Source organism: Cololabis saira, chromosome 3 (assembly GCF_033807715.1).
Source record: "Cololabis saira isolate AMF1-May2022 chromosome 3, fColSai1.1, whole genome shotgun sequence".
Taxonomy (NCBI): Eukaryota; Metazoa; Chordata; class Actinopteri; order Beloniformes; family Belonidae; genus Cololabis; species Cololabis saira.
Window position 1 is genome coordinate 40,692,283 of NC_084589.1, and position 20,822 is coordinate 40,713,104.

Below are 20,822 nucleotides of genomic sequence, written 5' to 3' on the forward strand. Positions count from 1 at the left end.
TCAATAGTAAGTATGAATTAAAGTGTTGAAATCAGCACAAAAAATGAATTATGGGTCTTATGTAAGCAATACAATGCCAAACAAAAAGGGAACAACTCTTGACAACCATTTTCAGGGTTTGTTAATTATGTAAAATATTGGATAAGTGACCTCAAGTTCATTTTTTAGAACTATTTTTTTATTACAGATTTTTTTTTTCCTATTGCCAATCCCATCCCATATATGTGAACCTGGAGAACAAAACTCAGACAGACCAGACTCTTTAACGCTCGAATTTAACAAAAATGACAAAAAAAGAAAAGAAAACATAATAGCAGGCCAAAGCTGCCTCACACTCATTTTTTTGGATTTTTTTTCCCCTTGAGACTTAAAAAAACAAAAAAACACTTACAATTTGAAGCAGCAACAAAATGTTGATTTACCTGATTATACAATGGAACATTTTAACATGATTTTTTTTTCAATTCACCACATTATAAAACTCTAAATAGTTGTTATTATCTTTTTTTTTTTTTCCAGTTTCACCAAAAATCTGCCTATTGATGGCAAAAAAAAAAGGTTTTTAAGCAAAATATACACCTCATGTTCTCCTGGAACAAAAATGAAAAAAATATTTAAAGAAAAATTAGACTTTAGTATATATTTTTTAAGGTTTTTCATTTTTTCTTTTATTTATGCTGATAAAATCAATCATTTTTTTTAATCATCATTATCACTAGGGATGCAAATGTTATCCTGAATGTGTGTTGACTGATTTCCGTATTCACTTCAACTGTACATGTACTTCACCTGTTATCCATCAACAAACCGATCACCGGACAAATGAATGACTGCCGCTCAGATGCAAATCAGAAAAGAATCAAACTGCTGTTTACAGTGACCGAGTTATTTTTACAGCAGCCTGCGGCTTCGCTGTTTATCTGAAACACAGGTGATGCGGAGAAAAAGTCCTCTGTACAGCTCCAGCGCGTCCTCGGGAGACAAAGTTTCATCTTCACCAAATTCACCGAGTTTTTTTTCCTTTTATTTTTTTTAGCTTATGAGAGAACAATCCAGGAGGTAACAGCAAAAGAAAAAAAAAAAGAGAGAGATCTACAATTTGATTGGATGAGGGGCCGATGTGCTGAGTTCAGTTTCTCTGTAATCACACTGCTTTTTCAAGTCTGCGACGACGTCTCTTCATCATAAAAGTTCGTGTGAGGACGGCCGAACAAAACGCTCCGTCCTTTGATTCGCTTCGGTCGAGCAGACGAGGCCGTTTCTTTAGGAGAGCGTTCAAAGTCTGAGGGGAATTTGGCCTCGTGAACGAGCGGTCGACATCACTATCGCCGGGGCAGCACATGCTCAAAATGAATGAGGAGAAATGAAAGAAAAACAGAATAGTTTCCACATTAATGTACAAACATTGACAATAGTAAAAAAGCTAACCGCATCGCTAGCCCCTGTCACGTCACCACCAGGCCGTCCCTGTCCGTAAAGTGCACGCTCCATCCTGCTGTGCAGCTCGGACGTCAGAAAAAGCAAAAAGGGGAAAAAAAGAGGATGCAAGTGTTTATGTGAGACATGTTAGGAAGGAGAGATTGTGTTCGATCTTTTTCCCGATTGAAAGACACGACTGTCTCTGGTTTACGGAGCAGGTAGGGGTGATGCGGGGTAAAAGCTGGGGGTGGGTGGGGGTTCGAGTGCGTGTTTTCTGGGCCTGACGTTAATAAACGTAGCCCTCGCTGTAGGGGTGCGGCTGGCAGTACGGCCCCTCCTGCATGTAGGCCATGTTTTCATCAAAGTGGGACAGCGGGACCGTGTCCTCCTCGTTGATCTGCCGCTCCATGTCCGTCTTCAGCACGGGCCGCTGATTGTCGGGGAAGGCCATGGAGAACAAGGCCTCGGGGTCGCACACGAACTTGTAGACGTATCTCTCGCCGGCCACCTGGAGGAGGACGGACATGGTTTTATATTTTATAGGCCGCTTACACGCTAATGTCTATTCATCTAGCCCACTAAAAGATTAACCTTGTGCTGTCTTTGGGTCAAAATCACCTAATTCTCCTCTCCTCCTTTCATCCTGCTCTCTCCTTCCTTCTCCCTTCCTTCCTTCTCCCTTCCTTCCTTCTTTTTTCCCTTCCTTCCTTCCTTCCTTCCTTCCTTCCTTCCTTCCTTCCTTCCTTCCTTCCTTCCTTCCTTCCTTCCTTCCTTCCTTCCTTCCTTCCTTCCTTCCTTCCTTCCTTCCTTCCTTCCTTCCTTCCTTCCTTCCTTCCTTCTTTTCTTTCTTCCTTCCTTCTTTTCTTCCTTCCTTCCTTCCTTCCTTCCTTCCTTCCTTCCTTCCTTCTTTTCTTTCTTCCTTCCTTCTTTTCTCCCTTCCTTCCTCCCTTCCTTCCTTCTTTTCTCCCTTCCTTCCTTCCTTCCTTCCTTCCTTCCTTCCTTCCTTCCTTCCTTCCTTCCTTCTTTTCTCCCTTCCTTCCTTCTTTTCTTTCTTCCTTTTTTTCTCCCTTCCTTCCTTCCTTCCTTCCTTCCTTCCTTCCTTCCTTCTTTTCTCCCCTCCTTCCCTCCTTCCTTCCTTGCTTCCTTCCTTCCTTCTTTTCTCCCTTCCTTCCTCCCTTCCTTCTTTTCTCCCTTCCTTCCTTCCTTCCTTCCTTCCTTCCTTCCTTCCTTCCTTCCTTCCTTCCTTCCTTCCTTCCTTCCTTCCTTCCTTCCTTCTTTCCTCCCCTCTTCTCTTCCTCCTTCCTTGACCCAAAGACAGCACAAGGGTTAAAAGGTTGAATTTTTTTTTAACTTCACCTCAGAATTCTAGTTATAAAAATGACAAAAGATGAGGACTAACTTGGGTAGCTTATTATTTCTTAATAAATAAATAAGAATAAATCCTGCACTTCCCCACCTCCACCCACGGAGGGTTAAAGGGGACAAGAAAACTACATTTTTGGTTGTGTAAATATGAGGAAGTCTGAAATGACTTCCAACTGAAACGTTTGGCCCCGCCTGAATCTGAACAAGTCCCTCAGTGAGCCGTTCAGATTTGCCGGGTCCTGTGACATCACAGACACAGCTCAGAGTAGAGTCATTCTGCTTTAGCTCCACTTAAGTGCACATTTTTCTCCATTTGCTGAACCTTGAAGGACTGATTGATTTCAAAAGAAACTCAGAGTAACCATCTTAACTCCACCCCCTAAAACCAGCTTTTGGCAGCAGTGAATAAACGATATAAATAAATGATTGTTTATTTTCATCTGTGTGGTGCATTTCTGTGATATTTTGGCCAAAACATGACGTGGACATTTCATTTGGACCATAGGATTTTTTTGATTTTTTTTTAAAAGAGAAGTTTGTCTCCTTTTACTCAGTATTTTGTATTTGGGCTGTATTGAGAGATACTTTTGGGCACGAAAGGGCAAAGAAGTGTCAACCCTAATCCTAACACATCCTGACCCTCTTATAAAAAATGTGGTGCACACACAATGGCCAGTTTTAGAGGGTGGAGCCAGTCACTCAACATCACACCGCTCCATTGTCTTTCTGCAGGGTTTTACCGTGAAAACTTTGCAGCCTGATGTAAAGGTGGGTGGAGAAATAGATAATTTTACTCTGATCCCGGTCTATGATGTCACAGTACTTTGCAAATCTGAATATTTTTAGACTTTGATGACCACAGACAAATTGATATTTTGAACTAGTCAAATAAAAAACACCCACAAATTTAAATAACCATATTTTCTGGACTATAAGCCGCACCTGCATATAAGCTGCATCCGCTCTATTTTTAAGAAAATAATAAAAGAAAGATATACAAGCCGCACCTGCATCCCTTCTTTGCATTTATTTTGTCTTAGTTTTGATTCTAATTCTGGTTAGAGCGCCCCGAGCGGTGGAAGAAAAATCCACAGAATAGCCGCACCTTTGTATAAGCCGCATGGTTCAAAACCTATGAAAAAAGTAGCGGCTTATAGTCCAGAAAATACGGTATTTCATTTTAGTAATAGGTGATCTTTTACTTTTCAATTCTTTTTTTTTTTTTTTTTCAAATTTCATTTATTTACCTTTTGCATGATTCCCTTCTCATAGTAGTAACGCAGTGATCTGCTGAGTTTGTCGTAATTCATGGCTGGCCGGTTCTTCTGTATCCCCCACCGACGTGCCACCTTTAGCAAAAACAGACAGGAATAAAGAAAGATTCACAAAAACATTCAGCAAACCGGAGCAGAGCCAAAACAAAGACACACTCGACCTGATTTCCAGAATGTTGCAGCAGCTGAAATGTTAACCAAACTTATTAATCCATATTTTCCTAATAACAGTAATTAGACTGCGTCCAGCCTGAGCAGGAATGTGTTCATTAGGAGCTTGTCAGACGCCCAGCGGAGAAGGCAGCAGATGTTACAGCACCTGTCTACCAGACCACCCACCATCCGTCCTCGCGCTCCAAACCCGCAGCGCTCTCCTCAGCTCTTCCTCTCTTATCCCTGCTCTAGTTTTCTTCCCATCTCTCACTCACGACACGTTCTCTGAACAGTGAAACTGCTGTCTCCCTCGTGTACGTGTGCGCCGACATGGTGCACCTCTCCGACGCAGGAGCGGAGGCCGTTAGCTACCGTTGATGTGGAGCGTCCCAGAACGTTCTGGGTCACCTGACGCGTGAATGCCCCCCCTTGTTGGCTGCAGCTGCCTGCACCTCCACACGCCACCGGGCCGGGTGGACCGCTGCCATGCGCCCGTCTCTCTCCTCCTTTCAGCAGAATCACCCGCGGTGAATCCCCCTGGATGTGACTGAGGATCACTGTGTGTGATGTGTGTGTGATGCGGCGCACACAGACGCAGCCTCTGTTTCCGTCTCAAAAGGCCCAACCGCCAACATGGCTTATATTTTTAGGGGACATGTCCTGTGAGATGTTTGGCAGGGATGGACTTAGGAATGGGCGATATTTTACCGTTCACGATAAACCGTCAAAAAAATTCCTCACGATAAGAATTTGTCATCTCGCGGTAAAAATGATAAATTCCCCTTGATGAAGTTTTTGTGTAAAACTGATTTATGGTTCTGCGTTAAATCCACGCACAACGTACGTGAAGGAAGGAAGGAAGGAAGGAAGGAAGGAAGGAAGGAAGGAAGGAAGGAAGGAAGGAAGGAAGGAAGGAAGGAAGGAAGGAGAGCAGGAGGAAAGAAGGAAGGAAGGGAAAAAAGAAGGAAGGAAGGAAGGAAAGGGGAGAAGGAAGGGAGAAAACAAGGAAAGGAGGAAGGAAGGGGGAAAAGAGGAAGGGAAGAAGGAAGGAGAGAGCAGGAGGAAAGAAGGAAGGAAGGGAAGAAAGGAAGGAAATTAGCCTGAAAGAAAGAAAGAAAGAAAGAAAGAAAGAAAGAAAGAAAGAAAGAAAGAAAGAAAGAAAGAAAGAAAGAAAGAAAGAAAGAAAGAAAGAAGGATAAATTCCCCTTGATGACGTTTTTGTGTAACAAACATGGCGGATCTGAGAGCGAGATAGATTTATAGTTGAAAAGGTGGAGTTGAATTGGTATTTTTTTTATCGTAATTTTTATCGTTATCAGGATAAATGCCGGAAATTATCGTGATACATTTTTTAGTCCATACCGCCCATCCCTAGATGGACTTTAAGAGGAAGTTAGTTTGATCCATAAGTCTGATTTGAAACATTGCCTGACCTGGAAATCAATAGCTCTTATAAGTAGTGAGAAAATGTTTAAAGTTCTGAATCAACGGTTTAACTTGTTGTTAAATGCCAGAATAACAGTCTTGAACCCAAAGACAAATTTAAAAACCAGCCCATTTACTTTTAAAGTAGTAGTACGGTGGCGTTATCATGCGTTTTGGCCGTTCTTTTACACAACAACGAAGCTCAAAGTCTCCAAAAACGATAATTTCTGAAAACTCCGGCCAAAGTGGAGATTTTAAAAAACTGTTTTCACGTTTGCTTGTAAACGGAGGGAAACGGAGATTTAGGCTTCAGAACGTCACATTATGAAACTGAAGCGTCACCAGTGTCATGAGTACGAGCTGTGTTTACAATTTGTTTGACCACCGTCAATATTTTCTTGTATTTTATCTTTCTAAAGACATTCTAAAGTCACACTTAAAAGTAACTCCACTTCTCTGTCACTCCAAACGAAAGACTCTTGTTCCGTCTTCGAAGTAACTGGCAGTCCAGGCTGATTTATGGTTCCGCGTTACACCAACACAGAGCCTACGGCGTAGGGTACGCGGCGACGCACACCGTACGTAGCTACGCCGTCGATTTAACGCGGAACCATATTATTCAGGCTTCACACGTGTCATTTGTTGACGTTTTTTTCCAGGATTCTGATTGGCTAGCATGACTTTACGCTTCTCGTTACACTGCCCCCTGTAGGTGTGGCTGCTCATAGCACCTTAACAGCGTATTTATGCGGGTTCGTGTAAACGAGGATATTTTTCAAAACGTAGAGGGGGAAATATCAGTTTTTGTAAATACCCGGCTATGTGTAAACGTGGCTCAGAAACACATGGAAGGATGCAAGGATTCTATGCACTTGTCAAGTCTACAAGTGTAACCTGGTTAAGTTCTGCATGTACACGTAAAGCAAATCCAGTTATGTTAACAATAATTTCAACTATTTTAAGAACATCATTATCATTCTTTCTGTTCAGGATTCTATACGGCGGGTTTAAAATCCGACAGAAAGCCAAAGGTTCCTCCAACGCTGCTGCGTTATAAGAAGATTTGCTATGGTGCATTTTGCCTTGGACGAGTTAACCACGGCATCTCGCCGCGTATCTGATAACAAGCTAGCCAACTGACCCGCCGTTACCACGGAAATGACTCTTAACCTGGATGTCATAGTTTGTAAACTTCATCTGTCCAGGTAAATTGGACTGAGACGAAGAAGATATGGATTAATGTTGAGATGAAAACCGTTGAACACAGCTCCAGATGTTTAAGGGGCTACACACCGGCTCAGGGAACCGTCTCCCCCCCCCCCCCCCCTGCTAATTTTACAAACCTTCTCTGGAAGCAGCTGAAATTAATACATTTATCACGGTTTATCGATACAACGACCTCAGCTGTATGTTGAAAAGTGATCAGACTATCCAATCCCTGCAGTCTAAGCTTCTGTTGCAAAACCAAGGAAAACTAACTTTAATCTATCATTACTGGGGTTCACTTGAGCTGGTCTGAGATCTCCTCAAAGCTTCATATCCATCCATCCATCCATCCATCCATCCATCCATCCATCCATCCATCCATCCATCCATCCATCCATCCATCCATCCATCCATCCATCCATCCATCCATCCATCCATCCATCCATCCATCCATCCATCCATCCATCCAAACAGCCTCACTGACTGCGTTTCCATGCATCAATAACCCTTTTAAAACCCGAATATTGGCAATAACCCGGTTTTGCACGGCCATGTAAACACCAATAACCCCTTTGAATAACCTGAATTTGCTCATATTCAGGTTTTTAAAAACCCGAATATGACCCCTGGGTTACTCCTTTTAAAACCCGAATATTCGGTCATGTAAACGCCAAACGGAATATCCTGATCAAACGGAACATGAATTTGTTTTCTGCGCATGCTCTGTTCACAAGGAATCCTGGTCTTTTGAGTCCAGGAAGTTCTTCTAAACACGGCGAAACGCAAGACCACGCCACACTTTTGGAGTGAGGAGGAGACTAATCACTTCATAAATGTAATGAAGGATATGAACATTTCTGCATTTGTAGACGGTAGAAAGTACCGGGATAGCGAGATTTAAAAGAAGGTGAGTGAAAAGTTGCGCGAAGCAGCATTTGTTTTGAATTTGGATACAGGAAGAAGAAGCGGAAATGACGGGAATTGCGTCATGACGTTCTCCGTGCGTCGCTGGTTTGATCGGGATATCCCGAATGATTAATCACCATGTAAACAGGGATAACCCTGTTTGCTCACGCATGTAAACGGAATATTCCGAATGTTTCAGTAACCGGAATATTAGCAATAACCCGAATTTTGACTGAATGTAAACATAGTCACAGATCCTTACATCCCTAGATCTCCCTCTCCCCGGTCACCTCCTCCAGATCTACCGGGGGGACGATGAAGGAACCAAACATGAGATGCAACCTCTCCGGTGATTCCTGGGTCGGCCCCAAGGCTGTGCGTCCAACGGGACAAACACCTCCCGTGTTAAGCATCAGCCAGCCGTCCTGACCACAGGCCAAAACCATCTCGACCGGCTCCTTCCAGCGTGGAGGAGCGTTGACTCTGCTCTAAGCCCTGCAGCTGGGAAGAGCTTAGAGTAACCGGAGTAAGTGCAGTAAGCTCGTTTTGGCAGCTTGTGCTTTTAGTCCCTGCACACATTTCATGTTCATAGCTGGTACGTAGAAGCAGAACTGTATGTGGGTAAATGTAGAGCGTCTCAGCCTCTCACCTCTTCGGGCTCGATGAGTTTGAACTCCATGCCGCGGCCGGTCCAGGCGATGAAGTGGGAGTTGGACGGGTCGTCCAGCAGAGCCACCAGGAACTGCCAGAGCTGCAGGGAGCCGCGGCGCTGGTACGACGGGCCCTCGCGGTACAGGCCCGACTCCTGCTTGATGTCCCCTGCACCACAAACAATGTATTTTTATTTTATTCAGCCTTTAGGTTAGTCCCATTGAGATCGGGGGTCTCTTTTACAAGGGAGACCTGGCCAAGATAGCAGCAACATCGTTACAGAATTAAAAGATAAAAATCAAACAAACAAATACATTAATTACATAAATACATAATTAATTAAAACACTTGCATACAGAGAGTCTGAACTCCACTGTTTTCATCAGAGTTTTAAATTCAGTCACAGGTATGAGGTTTTGTAAATGCAGTTCGGATTGAAGTTTATTCCGAGCATTTGGTGCTGAAAACCTACAGGACTGTCTCAGAAAATTAGAATATTGTGATAAAGTTCTTTATTTTCTGTAATGCAATTAAAAAAAAACAAAAAATGTCATACATTCTGGATTTATTACAAATCAACTGAAATATTTCAAGCCTTTTATTATTTTAATATTGCTGTTTATGGTTTACAGTTTAAGATTAAGATTCCCAGAATATTCTAATTTTTTGAGGTAGGATATGTGAGTTTTCTTAAGTTGTAAGCCATGATCAGCAATATTAAAATAATAAAAGGCTTGCAATATTTCAGTTGATTTGTAATGAATCCAGAATGTATGACATTTTTGCATCACAGAAAATAAAGGACTTTATCACAATATTCAAATTTTCTGAGACAGTCCTGTACATTAATTACATAAAGACATAATTAATTAAAACACTTGCATGACGACAGTCTGAACTCCACTGTTTTCATCAGAGTTTTAAATTCAGTCACAGGTATGAGCTTTCGTAAATGCAGTTCGGATTGAAGTTTATTCCAAGCATCTGGTGCTGAAAACCTAAAAGCTTTCTTCCCAAATTCCGTTCTTATTTTTTGGAATTACAGCGTCATCGCTGGAAATGATGCACAGAAAGCTCCTACGTTTGTGACGGCTCACCTTCGACCTTCTCCGGCACCACGCAGGTGTCGTCGTAGAAATGCCTCGCCACTTTTTCAAACATACAACCTGGAAAACAAGATGAAAAAAAAAAGCGAATGTGTTACAACCTTTCAGCTAAAACCGACAAATCCCCCATCCCCACGCGTCGTCGTCGGTACCTTCAGTCCTGTTAGCGTGGGCCAGATAGCCGTCTTGCCGTAGGTACACAGAATGGCAGCTAGGCACTTCTGCTGAAACCCAGAATGAGAGAATGAGAGTGGGTGTTAAAGGGCCCGGAGGCGGCATTTTGAGCACTATCTCAGTAATCTGAGAGCAGTCAAAGCCTGTTCACTCGATGCACCAGTGACTCTGATTAAAGAAAATGCCCTCCAGCGTCGGCATTGCAATGGCTCCCAGCTCACTGTATCTCCGCGCCGCTGCACGCCCCGAGCATCCGAGCGCGGGGGAAGCTTTTTCTATCCCGCGTTAAAAACACTGGCTGACATGATGTAAGTTTTTCATAATGCAAGGATGTGAGATGATCCTCGTGTTACCATTTTTTGGGGGGGTGTTTGTTTTGCTTTTTAAACTGCTGCAGCGTGGTCGCTAAAACGGTCATTCTGGATCTAAAAATCCTCAGAATTCATCTCAGTTAGCTGGAAATGCAGCAATATTTGTCATTTCTATCGTATTTAAGCTCACCTTAATGGGATATGTTGTGAAAATTATGTCACATAGTACTTTATAAGAAGGTTAGAGATAATTGTTGAGCTGCTTCTGCTGCAGTTTGCTTACCGTCACATCAAATGAGCTAAAGATTCATCAACTTCAAACTTTTACATTTCGTCATTAATCTCACAGATTTAATAAAAGCTCAATAAAATATCAAGGTTCTTTCATCAGTTTCCTTAGACTTACTCAAAATATGTGAAAAGCTTCCACAGCACACGTGAGACGCTGGGATCAAAAACAACTAAACAGGTTACAAAGTGAATATTCAATAAACACAGCGAGGCCCTTCATTTAGGCCCATAAACATTTCTCTGAGCTTCATCAAAGTAATGGGCTTGTAGAGGAAATTGCTGCTAATGAAATTACAGCTCCCCTCCCATCCTCCCCGACAGGCCTGCCCCAGTCAAACATGCTCCACTCTGACTGCTAATAAATTCACTCCCGTGCTCCATCTTGCACGGAGTGGACACGACGCGGAGCAAAGACCTCCCGACACGTCAACGGTCAGGGCCTTTTCTACCTTCACCGTCTTTTTATCTAACTCTCGGGCTAAAACTGCACTCGGTTCACGCGTTTCTGCGTCCTGACGTCCAGGCTTTTCTGATTTTTGTTGTGGTTTTTTTCTTTCATATTTGGACCAAAATCACTAATGATAAGTAGGGGTGGGCAAAAATATCGATATGGCAATATATCGCGTTACTTTTCCAGCCGATTCAATATCGATATTAAAAAGTTGAATATCGATTTTTTTTTTTTTTTTTTGGGAGGGCCCTGCACTGAGCTCAGGTTTTATTTCACGTTTTATTTCATTTTATAATTTATTTTTTATAAAACACAATTGCCTGTCCTTAAAAAATGAAAAATAATGGACAGAGGTTTATTTATTCATGGATTTATATCTATACTGACTGATCACTGTGCCTGTCCTTGGTTTTAGTACCCATCTTTCTTGTGTTTATTATCATTTGCCACATAATTAAAGCAACCTCATACTAAATTTAATGTTAATTTCATATGATGTAAATAATATGAAAAACATATACAAATAAGTTGTAACTTTAGCTTGTATAGTTATAATAAAACATTGTTTTGACTCAGTTTGTCCCATGAATTGTCACTATAATCTGATGAACGTGCAACTCGGATTTTAAGATCCATCACTATCATCTGATGTACATATAACTTGGATTTTAAGATGTGTAATGCATTTTTAAATTTTTCGGTGAACTATGTAGAATATAATAATCGGGATATCGCAATGTGTATCGTATCGTGGCTCAAGTATCGTGATGCGTATCGTATCGTGAGGTCCTTCCCAATACCTACCCCTAATGATAAGTAAAAAACAAAAAAAAGAGAGAAAACGATACACCTGCTGATGATGCAAATAACCGTGTTGGTACCGGGCCAGACGCAACCCGACAGCTACTCTGTCAAAAACTTTGCACTTCCTTTTTGTGTGTGTTTTTTTCCCAAAATGATCCAGCAGTGTTAATTGGCATTTAGAAGCTGCACAGTTGTGAAATTCGGTAAAGCCGTGCGGCGCTGAAGAGTGAATAAAAACAACCAGAAAAAAAGGAAACGGCAAGCTGCTGTTAGGCAAACAGATCAAGTGTAAAATACAGTAAAAGAGATGTGAAAGAGGCCACCGTGTCTTCTTGAACTCATCGCCGTGGCGCTGCTTTTTCCCCCTGACTTGTCACACACACTCTCCTCCCACTCCACCTCTCCCGGGTCATTTCTCTGTCGCCTTGTGAATGAACCCAGCGGTCCGGCCAACGTTCATTCATGTCCTGATGCAGCCTCGGGCTCTGCAGAGCCTGGAGATTAGTTTCCTTTACTCTGCTAACCGAAAGGAAGCGGACAAGCGTGGGAGGGCGGATTCTGGCCCGCGACCAGCCGTCGGCCCCCCCTCTTTTCTATTAGCGCGCCACAGGAAATGGTCAACGGTGCAGACACCCGGCCCAACCAGAACCCCTGCCTTAATAATGGGCAAACTCAATAAGCGCCACCCCCTCCTCTCATGACTTTTCTCATTCCTGAAATGATAATGCCCCTGGAAGCTAAAACAAGAATAGGATCCCTTCACTTTTTTTTTTATTTCTGGGCTTTCTTTCACTTTTTCCGGAGGTCTCACCTGAGTCGTAGGTGAAGTCCCTGGGCTCCTGCTTGATCATCATGCCGGCGGGGTAGCCGTGGGGCAGCGGCGCTCCCATCATGGCCGGGTGCTCGAACAGGGGGTCCGGGTACTCCTGCTTGAAGCCCTGAGGAGGGAAGGGGATGCTGGGCTCCGACATCTGCCTGTGGTAGATGGGCCGGCTGTCCCGAGCCATGGCCGGCGGGGAGGGGAACGAGTGGCACGGCTCGGAGAGCTGACGTCGAAATCTGAGGCAAATTCAAAGATTCATTATCAGAGGGCGGCAGACGGCCAGGACCTCGCTGGTCGCTGCTGGCAACAGACGCACGCAAAGTACCCAGGAAATAACCCTGAAACGCTGCGAAGAGCAGGTCATGCCAACATCTCAGTTTGCTGACTTGCATCTGATTATTTAAGAAATGATACAAAGTTAAAAAAAAGGGGAAGCGTTTCCTTACAGATCTCTAAAGGTTGTAACTAAATGATAATTACAACTTTTACAATCATTTAATTAATAATTATCTGACACATGTATGAAAATAACAGCCTGCATCACATGCAATTCATAATATCTACTAGGGATGGGCGGTATGGACTAAAAAATGTATCATTTATCCCGATAACGATAAAAATGACGATAGAAAAAATACGTCATCAACGGGAATTTGTCCTTCTTTCTTTCTTTCTTTCTTTCTTTCTTTCTTTCTTTCTTTCTTTCTTTCTTTCTTTCTTTCTTTCTTTTCTTTCTTTCTTTCTTTCAGGCTCATATCTTTCTTTCTTTCTTTCTTTCTTTCTTTCTTTCTTTCTTTCTTTCTTTCTTTCTTTCTTTCAGGCTCATATCTTTCTTTCTTTCTTTCTTTCTTTCTTTCTTTCTTTCTTTCTTTCAGGCTCATATCTTTCTTTCTTTCTTTCTTTCTTTCTTTCAGGCTCATATCTTTCTTTCTTTCTTTCTGTCTGTCTGTCTGTCTTTCTGTCTGTCTGTCTGTCTTTCTTTCTTTCTTTCTTTCTTTCTTTCTTTCTTTCTTTCTTTCTTTCTTTCTTTCTTTCTTTCTTTCTTTCTTTCTTTCTTTCTTTCTTTCAGGCTCATATCTTTCTTTCTTTCTTTCTTTATTTCTTTCTTTCTTTCTTTCTTTCTTTCTTTCTTTTCTTTCTTTCTTTCTTTCTTTCAGGCTCATATCTTTCTTTCTTTCTTTCTTTCTTTCTTTCTTTCTTTCTTTCTTTCTTTCTTTCTTTCTTTCTTTCTTTCTTTCTTTCTTTCTTTCAGACTCATATCTTTCTTTCTTTTCTTTCTTTCTTTCTTTCTTTCTTTATTTCTTCCTTTCTTTCTTTCTTTATTTCTTCCTTTCTTTCTTTCTTTCTTTCTTTCTTTCTTTCTTTCTTTCTTTCTTTCTTTCTTTCTTTCTTTCTTTCTTTCTTTCTTTCTTTCTTTCTTTCTTTTTATCATTTTTACCACGAGATGACAGATTCTTACCGTGGGGAATTTTTTGGACGGTTTATCGTGAACGGTAAAATATCGCCCATCCCTAATATCTACATATAAAAAATACCAGAAGAATAAATGCTAAAACAGTCTGTATTATACAGGCATGATATTCATTAATCAACTGTTAATACATAAGAATAAAGAAGTGGTTGCCATTTAGAGTAAATTGATCAAAAATGTGTGAATTCACATGAATTTTCTACCCTGCATCTAGATTGACAAAAATCCCCGCTCTAAGATGAATCATTCTTTGTGAAAACACTCTTTTATATTCTTGATGACATTAAGTGCCATCTTCGTCGTCAGACAGGTTTGGCGTTTAGGCAGTTTTTTTTTTGCCACACTTGTTGAGGATTCACTGAACCTGCTGTGATTCTCCTGTAAGTAAAACCCCGATGTGCGTCTGCTGCTGTGACCTTATTATCGTCTGCTCTGAGCTCCCACATGTAAACGCAAATGCAAATGCAACAAAAGGCTGGCGGCTGGCGGACCTGTGGTCCATGGAGTAGGCGTTGTCGGGGAGAGGCTGCGAGGGCGGTATGTGTCCGTAAGTCCTGTCTGGTTTGGGCGTGGGGGCGGCCGTGGGCGAGCCATGGTGCAGGGGGGACACGGGGGTGCTGCAGGGGGGCGTCACGGGGCTGGAGGGCTTCATTCCTGTGGGCTGCTTCTGCTCATAGGCACTGTGGGGACAACACGGCCGGGAGTCAGCTGCCAGTGTTTGAATTACACAATTAACCATATGATTTGTGTTACATTTCAATTTGTGGAGAGAGATTTACATGCCTATTTGCAATGGATGCTGCCACCGACATGTTTAGAGAGTTAAATAACCCGTGTCTGCTTAATGCTCACCATGGTAAACAGAGAAATCATCCAAATGGAAGTTCATGGACTGCTTTTACACTCACAAACTGTCCTGTAGTTGTAACTTTTATCCACCTTGTGTTTGCTTCACCTTTCTCCACAAACTTATTTTTCAAAATGATTTTTAAAATGCTAGAAACTGAAAATCGTCTCTGTTTTTGACCATTATTCCAGATTTCGATGTAAAGTAAGTCCTTCTAAAATGATAAAGTTAATGTTACCGTTCCCTACCAGATGGCAAGTGGGAAAATAATGTTCAAACTGCTGTAAGAAAACCTGGCTTTTGCACATTTTACACCTGTAGACTTGTTTTTTTATCCAATTTTTAATGAGCATCCATATTTTCTGCAGTCTATTAAGATGCAAACAGAAAATGCAGAGCCGTGTTGTCAGAGGTAGACTCTTGTTTCGGAGTTGGAGGTAGGCCAGTTAATTGGTGAACCTGTATGTGCACAAAATACAACCACACAAATTACAGAAAAAAGTAAAAGAAAAAAGTAAAAGGTGGTGTTTAATGGGTCCTGCCACAGCACCAAGCACAGATTTAACTTTTAAAGGAAGGTTTGCAATTATATTAATTAGAATTTCATTCTATTTTGGTTTGTGAGACTGGAAAATGAATATGAACGTTATTAAATCTTTGAGAAAACAGCAAAACTGTGGGTGTGTTAAGACTTCTCCCCAGGACTGTGTGTACATCACCCAGCAAGCAGGTTGGATTTGCACGTGTGTTTCATTTAAACTGGAAGGAATTAAAACAGTAGCATGCTATAAATACCCTAAAAGATTTAAAATTGACGTAAATAGAAATAAAAGACTTTCTGGTTGAACAAATCTGAAATGTTAAGCAAATTTTCAAGCATTCAGATCTGAGCGATGGAAAAAAGGACTTCAGATAAACGACCCGTGAATGAGGAGCAGTCGGGGGAAAGCTGAATTCCCAGTGAAAGGCCGAGGCTGACGCTCACCTGATGCTGTACGAGCACTTCTCTCCATACTGGAGCTTGAAGGGCCGCTCCTGACTGCAGCTGGAGCTGGGCTCGGAGCACGGGCTGTGCAGCTCCCTCTTGATCTTCAGCTGCAGTCCGTGGAAAGCCACTGCAGAAATAGAACAAATCACCCGACAATCACACCCGGTCTTCCTTTACAGCATTTTGAAAACAGGCACAAATTACATTTTTGGGGATGTTTTGCAGGATTGTTCTTTTTTTTCCCTTTTTTTTAACCTTTGTATCTTTCTTTTTTTTTTTTTGTAAATGTTTACAGGAGAATATCTACGACGGAGTATTAGGGCCAAACAAAAAAACAAAAAAGGAAATTACGAGAATAAAGTCATAATGTAATGAGAATAAAGTCGTAAAATTATGAGAATAAAGTCGTAAAATTACGAGAATAAAGTCGTAATATTACGAGAATAAAATTGTAATATATTATAAATATATAAATATAACTTCACAAGATGCTCAATATTCTTCATTTTAACACAGGGAGAAGACTGCTCTTCCTGTTAGAGTTCTCATTAATTACCACTTTATTTTCATAATATTATGACTTTATTCTCATAAATTACCACTTTATTCATTACAACTTTATTCTCGGAATTTTACGACTTTATTCTCGTAATATTACGACTTTATTCTCATAATATTACGACTTTATTCTCATAATATTACGACTTTATTCTCGCAACATTACGACTTTATTCTCGTAATGTTACGACTTTATTCTCGTAATTTTACGACTTTATTCTCGTAATATTACGACTTTATTCTCATAATATTACGACTTTATTCTATTACGACTTTATTCTCACAACATTACGACTTTATTCTCGTAATTTTACGACTTTATTCTCATTATATTATGACTTTATTCTCGTAATTTCCTATATTTGTTTTGTCTTAGTTTGGCCCTAATACTCCGTCGTAAATATCAGTCATGGCTGAGAGAAAAAGAATCAATAACAGCATTTGTGAAATCTCTAGTGAAAGAAACTGTCCTAACTCACTCAGGTTAAGCTGCCACATCTGTCCTCAGTTTCATCACATCCTAAAAAATAATTTTATAGAAAAAAAAAAAAAATTGCATCAAATGAATCAAGGAAGACATTTTTTTTTTGTTGGCTGGACGTGCATAAAGCAGATATGCATGAATGGGCACGCTCCGCTGATGAAGTGAGCTGATGATGGCTAAATTAAGGACAAAAAGATTGCTTTTTTTGAAGCATCCATCCGCCAATGGATGTGACATCTCAGGCCATCACTTACACAGACAACTCACTTCAAATCTCATTTGTTGGCCTTTTTTCCTGGCGGGGGCTGTTAGTGAAATATGACAATCATAAAAGCGGCTGTGCGGCGAGCTCCTATAAATGCTTTATCTGCTTTCAGCTGGCTGTCAATACGCTCCAGACGACAACAATGGGGCTCATTGATCTGACAGGAGTTGGGTTGGACTGGGGAGGGAGGTCTGCCCTCTCTACCTACCCCCCCCCCTGCACCGAGTCCGGTGCATCTGAGAAGCTGTTAAGTGCCTGATCAGTCCTGATTAACATCCCATCATCTGGAGTCATGATCAACGCTAATCCGATTGACTGCGCCTCTCACGGAGACCCGGTCGCTCAGAATGAAGTCAGGCTCAGGTTGCTCCGGCGATGGCCGTCTCACCGCGACCGAGGGGCAGTGCACAGTGGCTTCAATTCTGTGCAAGCTAAGGTATGGCAAGGTTACGAGTCACAGAACTTAACTAGAGTATCAATCAACACGTCCAGCAAATAATCATCACAGAAGTCTGATATGGAGCTAATCTGTGAGGTCAAGAAAATTGGAACTTTTTCAAATGCAGTCTCGCTCACTGCAAAAACTCAAAATCTTACCAGGAATATTTGTCTTATTTCTAGTTAAAATGTCTCATTTTTAGTAAAAAAAAATCTCATTACATTTAAAACAAGAGTCATCACCAGAAAAATAACTTATTTGACAATTTTTACATGTTTCAAGTAAATTTTCACTTGAAATAAGTAGAAAAATCTGCCAGTGGGACAAGATTTATCTTCTCATTACAAGCAAAAAAATATTGTTCCACTGGCAGATTTTTCCACTTATTTTAAGTGAAAATCTACTTGAAACAGGTGAAAATGGTCAAATAAGTAATTTTTCTGGTGATGACTCTTGTTTTAAATGTAATGACATTTTTTTTTACTAAAAATTAGACATTTTAACTAGAAATAAGACAAATATTCTTAAGATTTTGAGTTTTTGCAGTGTATAATAACTAGTGAAATCGATCATGTTGTTCTGATTTGCATTTGTAGTTAATATTTTCCACTTATTTTAAGTGAAAATCTACTTGAAACAGGTGAAAATGGTCAAATAAGTTATTTTTCTGGTGATGACTCTTGTTTTAAATGTAATGACATTTTTTTTTACTAAAAATTAGACATTTTAACTAGAAATAAGACAAATATTCTTAAGATTTTGACTTTTTGCAGTGTATAATAACTAGTGAAATCGATCATGTTGTTCTGATTTGCATTTGTAGTTATTATTTTCCACTTATTTTAAGTGAAAATCTACTTGAAACAGGTGAAAATGGTCAAATAAGTTATTTTTCTGGTGATGACTCTTGTTTTAAATGTAATGACATTTTTTTTGACTAAAAATTAGACATTTTAACTAGAAATAAGAAAAATATTCTTAAGATTTTGAGTTTTTGCAGTGTATAATAACTAGTGAAATCGATCATGTTGTTCTGATTTGCATTTGTAGTTATTCTATGTGTATTAAGTAATGGAATAATAGGTGTGGCGGCTGCCATACCTTGCCATACCCAATTGACGCCCCTGGCAGTGCAGCCTTCCCACAGACGGAGTGATGGCTTTCCCCTCATTTAAAAAGCAAAGACGCAGAAATTATGAATGAAGAGAGGAGATTCACTCCTGGTTCATGTGAAGTTTACCTCTTAGGAAGTTTCACTACTACAGACACTCAGATCTCTGCGTTGGGAGAGTCTCTAAGGCTGCGAGGAGCCGGGGAGGGAGGACCTTTCGGGGAGTTTTCTCACGACTGACTGACAGCTGCTGTACGAGCAGGGGTCGATCTGCCAACGCCCCATCTGACGCAGAGCCGAGCCCCCTGGGGGCCGGGCCACACGGACCCGGCAAGACACAGCTCAGGGCTGTTCGCAGCCTTTGCCGGGGGCCCGACCTTTCCGGGTCATCGATCGGAGGTCAAAAAGACGCTTCCTGAGGGGAGACCTTTGACAACACTGGCATGGAAAGAGCCGTGTCGCAGCTTACCAGGTCAAAACATAATCTTAGCTTTGCCTGTCAAGATTACAATCGGTTGCCACTTTGATTGCGAGCGTAAGACACGCGAGGAGACCCCCGACTTCTCGCTCGGACATCAACCCGACGCCTAAACTATTCTCTCTCGTTTCTCCAATTCAATGCCCGGGTGAACGTCGGGTTTCTGGGTCATTCGGTTCACATGAAAGACTGCGAAATCTCTGGATTAACTGTACGTGTCACATCGGCTCTCCACAACAGCTTCACGTGTGCGGCAGCACAGGGTCTTAAATTAGAAATGGAAATGTCACAATAGATTTTATCAGTGGGGTGCCAAGGTACACAAATCAATAGCGAGGGCATTGCCTCTGACTAAAACAGAGACTTCCTTTTTAGTCCAGAATGTCATGCCCATCACCGCCTGATTACCCTCATTAACTACATATTGATTAATCAAGATGGAATGCTGTTAAGACCAAGAAGCAGTTAGAACAATTACTGAGACTATTTTGAATGCAAATGTTTGTGTTTTCTCGTCTGTGCCATTGATTTGATCATTTTTTTCTTGGCCTTTTCTTTAGCGGTTCTACTGAGATATTGGCTGTAAACGCTGGACAGGTAAAAGAAACGACAACAAATCTCGTTTTTGTTAGAAAAACTTAACTTCAACAAAAAAAAAGGTCTTGTTTCAAGAAAATTAGAAGGCTTTCTTGGACTAGTTTCAAGAGTTCTTGTCATGAAATATTTTAACCCCATCGGAAAAGACATTTTTGCTTAAAATAAGACAATTTTGACTAGATTTAAGATTATTAGGCTCATTTTTTTAGAGGGTCTTTTTTTTTTCTTTTGTTTTCTTTTTTAGCTGTTCTACTGAGATATTGGCTGTAAACGCTGGACAGGTAAAAGAAACAACAACAAAACTCGTTTTTGTTAGAAAAACTTAACTCCAACACTGCAAAAAATGAATTTCTCAGAAAGTTTAAAAAGTCTTGTTTCAAGAAAATTAGAAGGCTATTTTGGACTAGTTTCAAGAATTCTTGTCATGAAATATTTTAACCCCATCGGTAAAGAAATTTTTTAGAGGGTCTTTTTTTGCAGCGTAATTCCTTTTACATGCAGTTGGTTTGCTCGTCTTTTTGATACACTATCAAAGAAGTGCTGCGTACAACAGTTGTGTCCTCCAAGGTACAAATTGTGCCTTTTGGCAGGACCGGAGCTCTACGTTTGGCAGATATTTCCCTGGTCCATTCATAAAAAAACACAGGTCTTTTGGCACCGGCGAAAACCTTCCCATTCCATTTTCACCTACTGTAGGTGCTCGCCCTCGCTGTTAAATGATGGAGGCTTGGAGCTGCCGGTAAAGCGTGGCCTCATTTTGCACCTCCTCTACTCCATTCCCCGCTAAGTTATGCTAATGGTAAGCATCTGTGTCAGAGTTTGAGACAAAGAAATTTCTCCTTCTTCTCCTTCAGCCTCGGGACACGTTTGCTCGGAGGCCGCTCACACGCTGCTTCTGAGCCCGACTGCTCCAGAGAGTGCGAAGTTGACATTGAGGGAGGCTGTCGAGGCTCCTCAAGAAAGGTGACGAGGCCACGAAGACGACATTTCAAACCCGTTTCTGGAAGCTCGGCTACGCCTCGACAAAGATGGGTGTCTTTCTTTTTCTTCTGCACCACTTTTCTTTCTGCTTTCAAAGGAAAACTGAACCTTGTTAAATTAACAAACGAGGCTTTTTGTACCTTTACCATTAACGAAGATGTAAAACTACAGTTTTTTGGGAACATATCGGTTTCGTTCAGAAGCAATTTAACTCTTTCAGTTCAATTCTTCTGCTACTCTCAAC

The 20,822-nt window shown here is 41.1% G+C and overlaps 1 protein-coding gene across 3 annotated transcripts in view; it reads right to left on the reverse strand.

Moving 5' to 3' along the window:
• Window positions 1-203: 203 nt before the first annotated feature.
• Window positions 204-20,822, reverse strand: part of etv1 (ETS variant transcription factor 1) — a 28,961-nt gene continuing 8,342 nt past the window's right edge. For 2 of the 3 annotated variants that reach the window (XM_061717508.1, XM_061717513.1), the window contains 8 exons: window positions 15,663-15,792; window positions 14,322-14,510; window positions 12,348-12,595; window positions 9,658-9,729; window positions 9,497-9,565; window positions 8,398-8,567; window positions 4,032-4,133; window positions 204-1,927 (listed from right to left, as the gene is read on the reverse strand). In XM_061717508.1, coding sequence (XP_061573492.1) covers window positions 1,706-1,927; window positions 4,032-4,133; window positions 8,398-8,567; window positions 9,497-9,565; window positions 9,658-9,729; window positions 12,348-12,595; window positions 14,322-14,510; window positions 15,663-15,792 — 1,202 coding nt within the window. In that variant the 3' untranslated portion in view covers window positions 204-1,705. The remainder of the gene's footprint in view (window positions 1,928-4,031; window positions 4,134-8,397; window positions 8,568-9,496; window positions 9,566-9,657; window positions 9,730-12,347; window positions 12,596-14,321; window positions 14,511-15,662; window positions 15,793-20,822) is intronic. The other variant, XM_061717510.1, reaches the window with a different exon arrangement.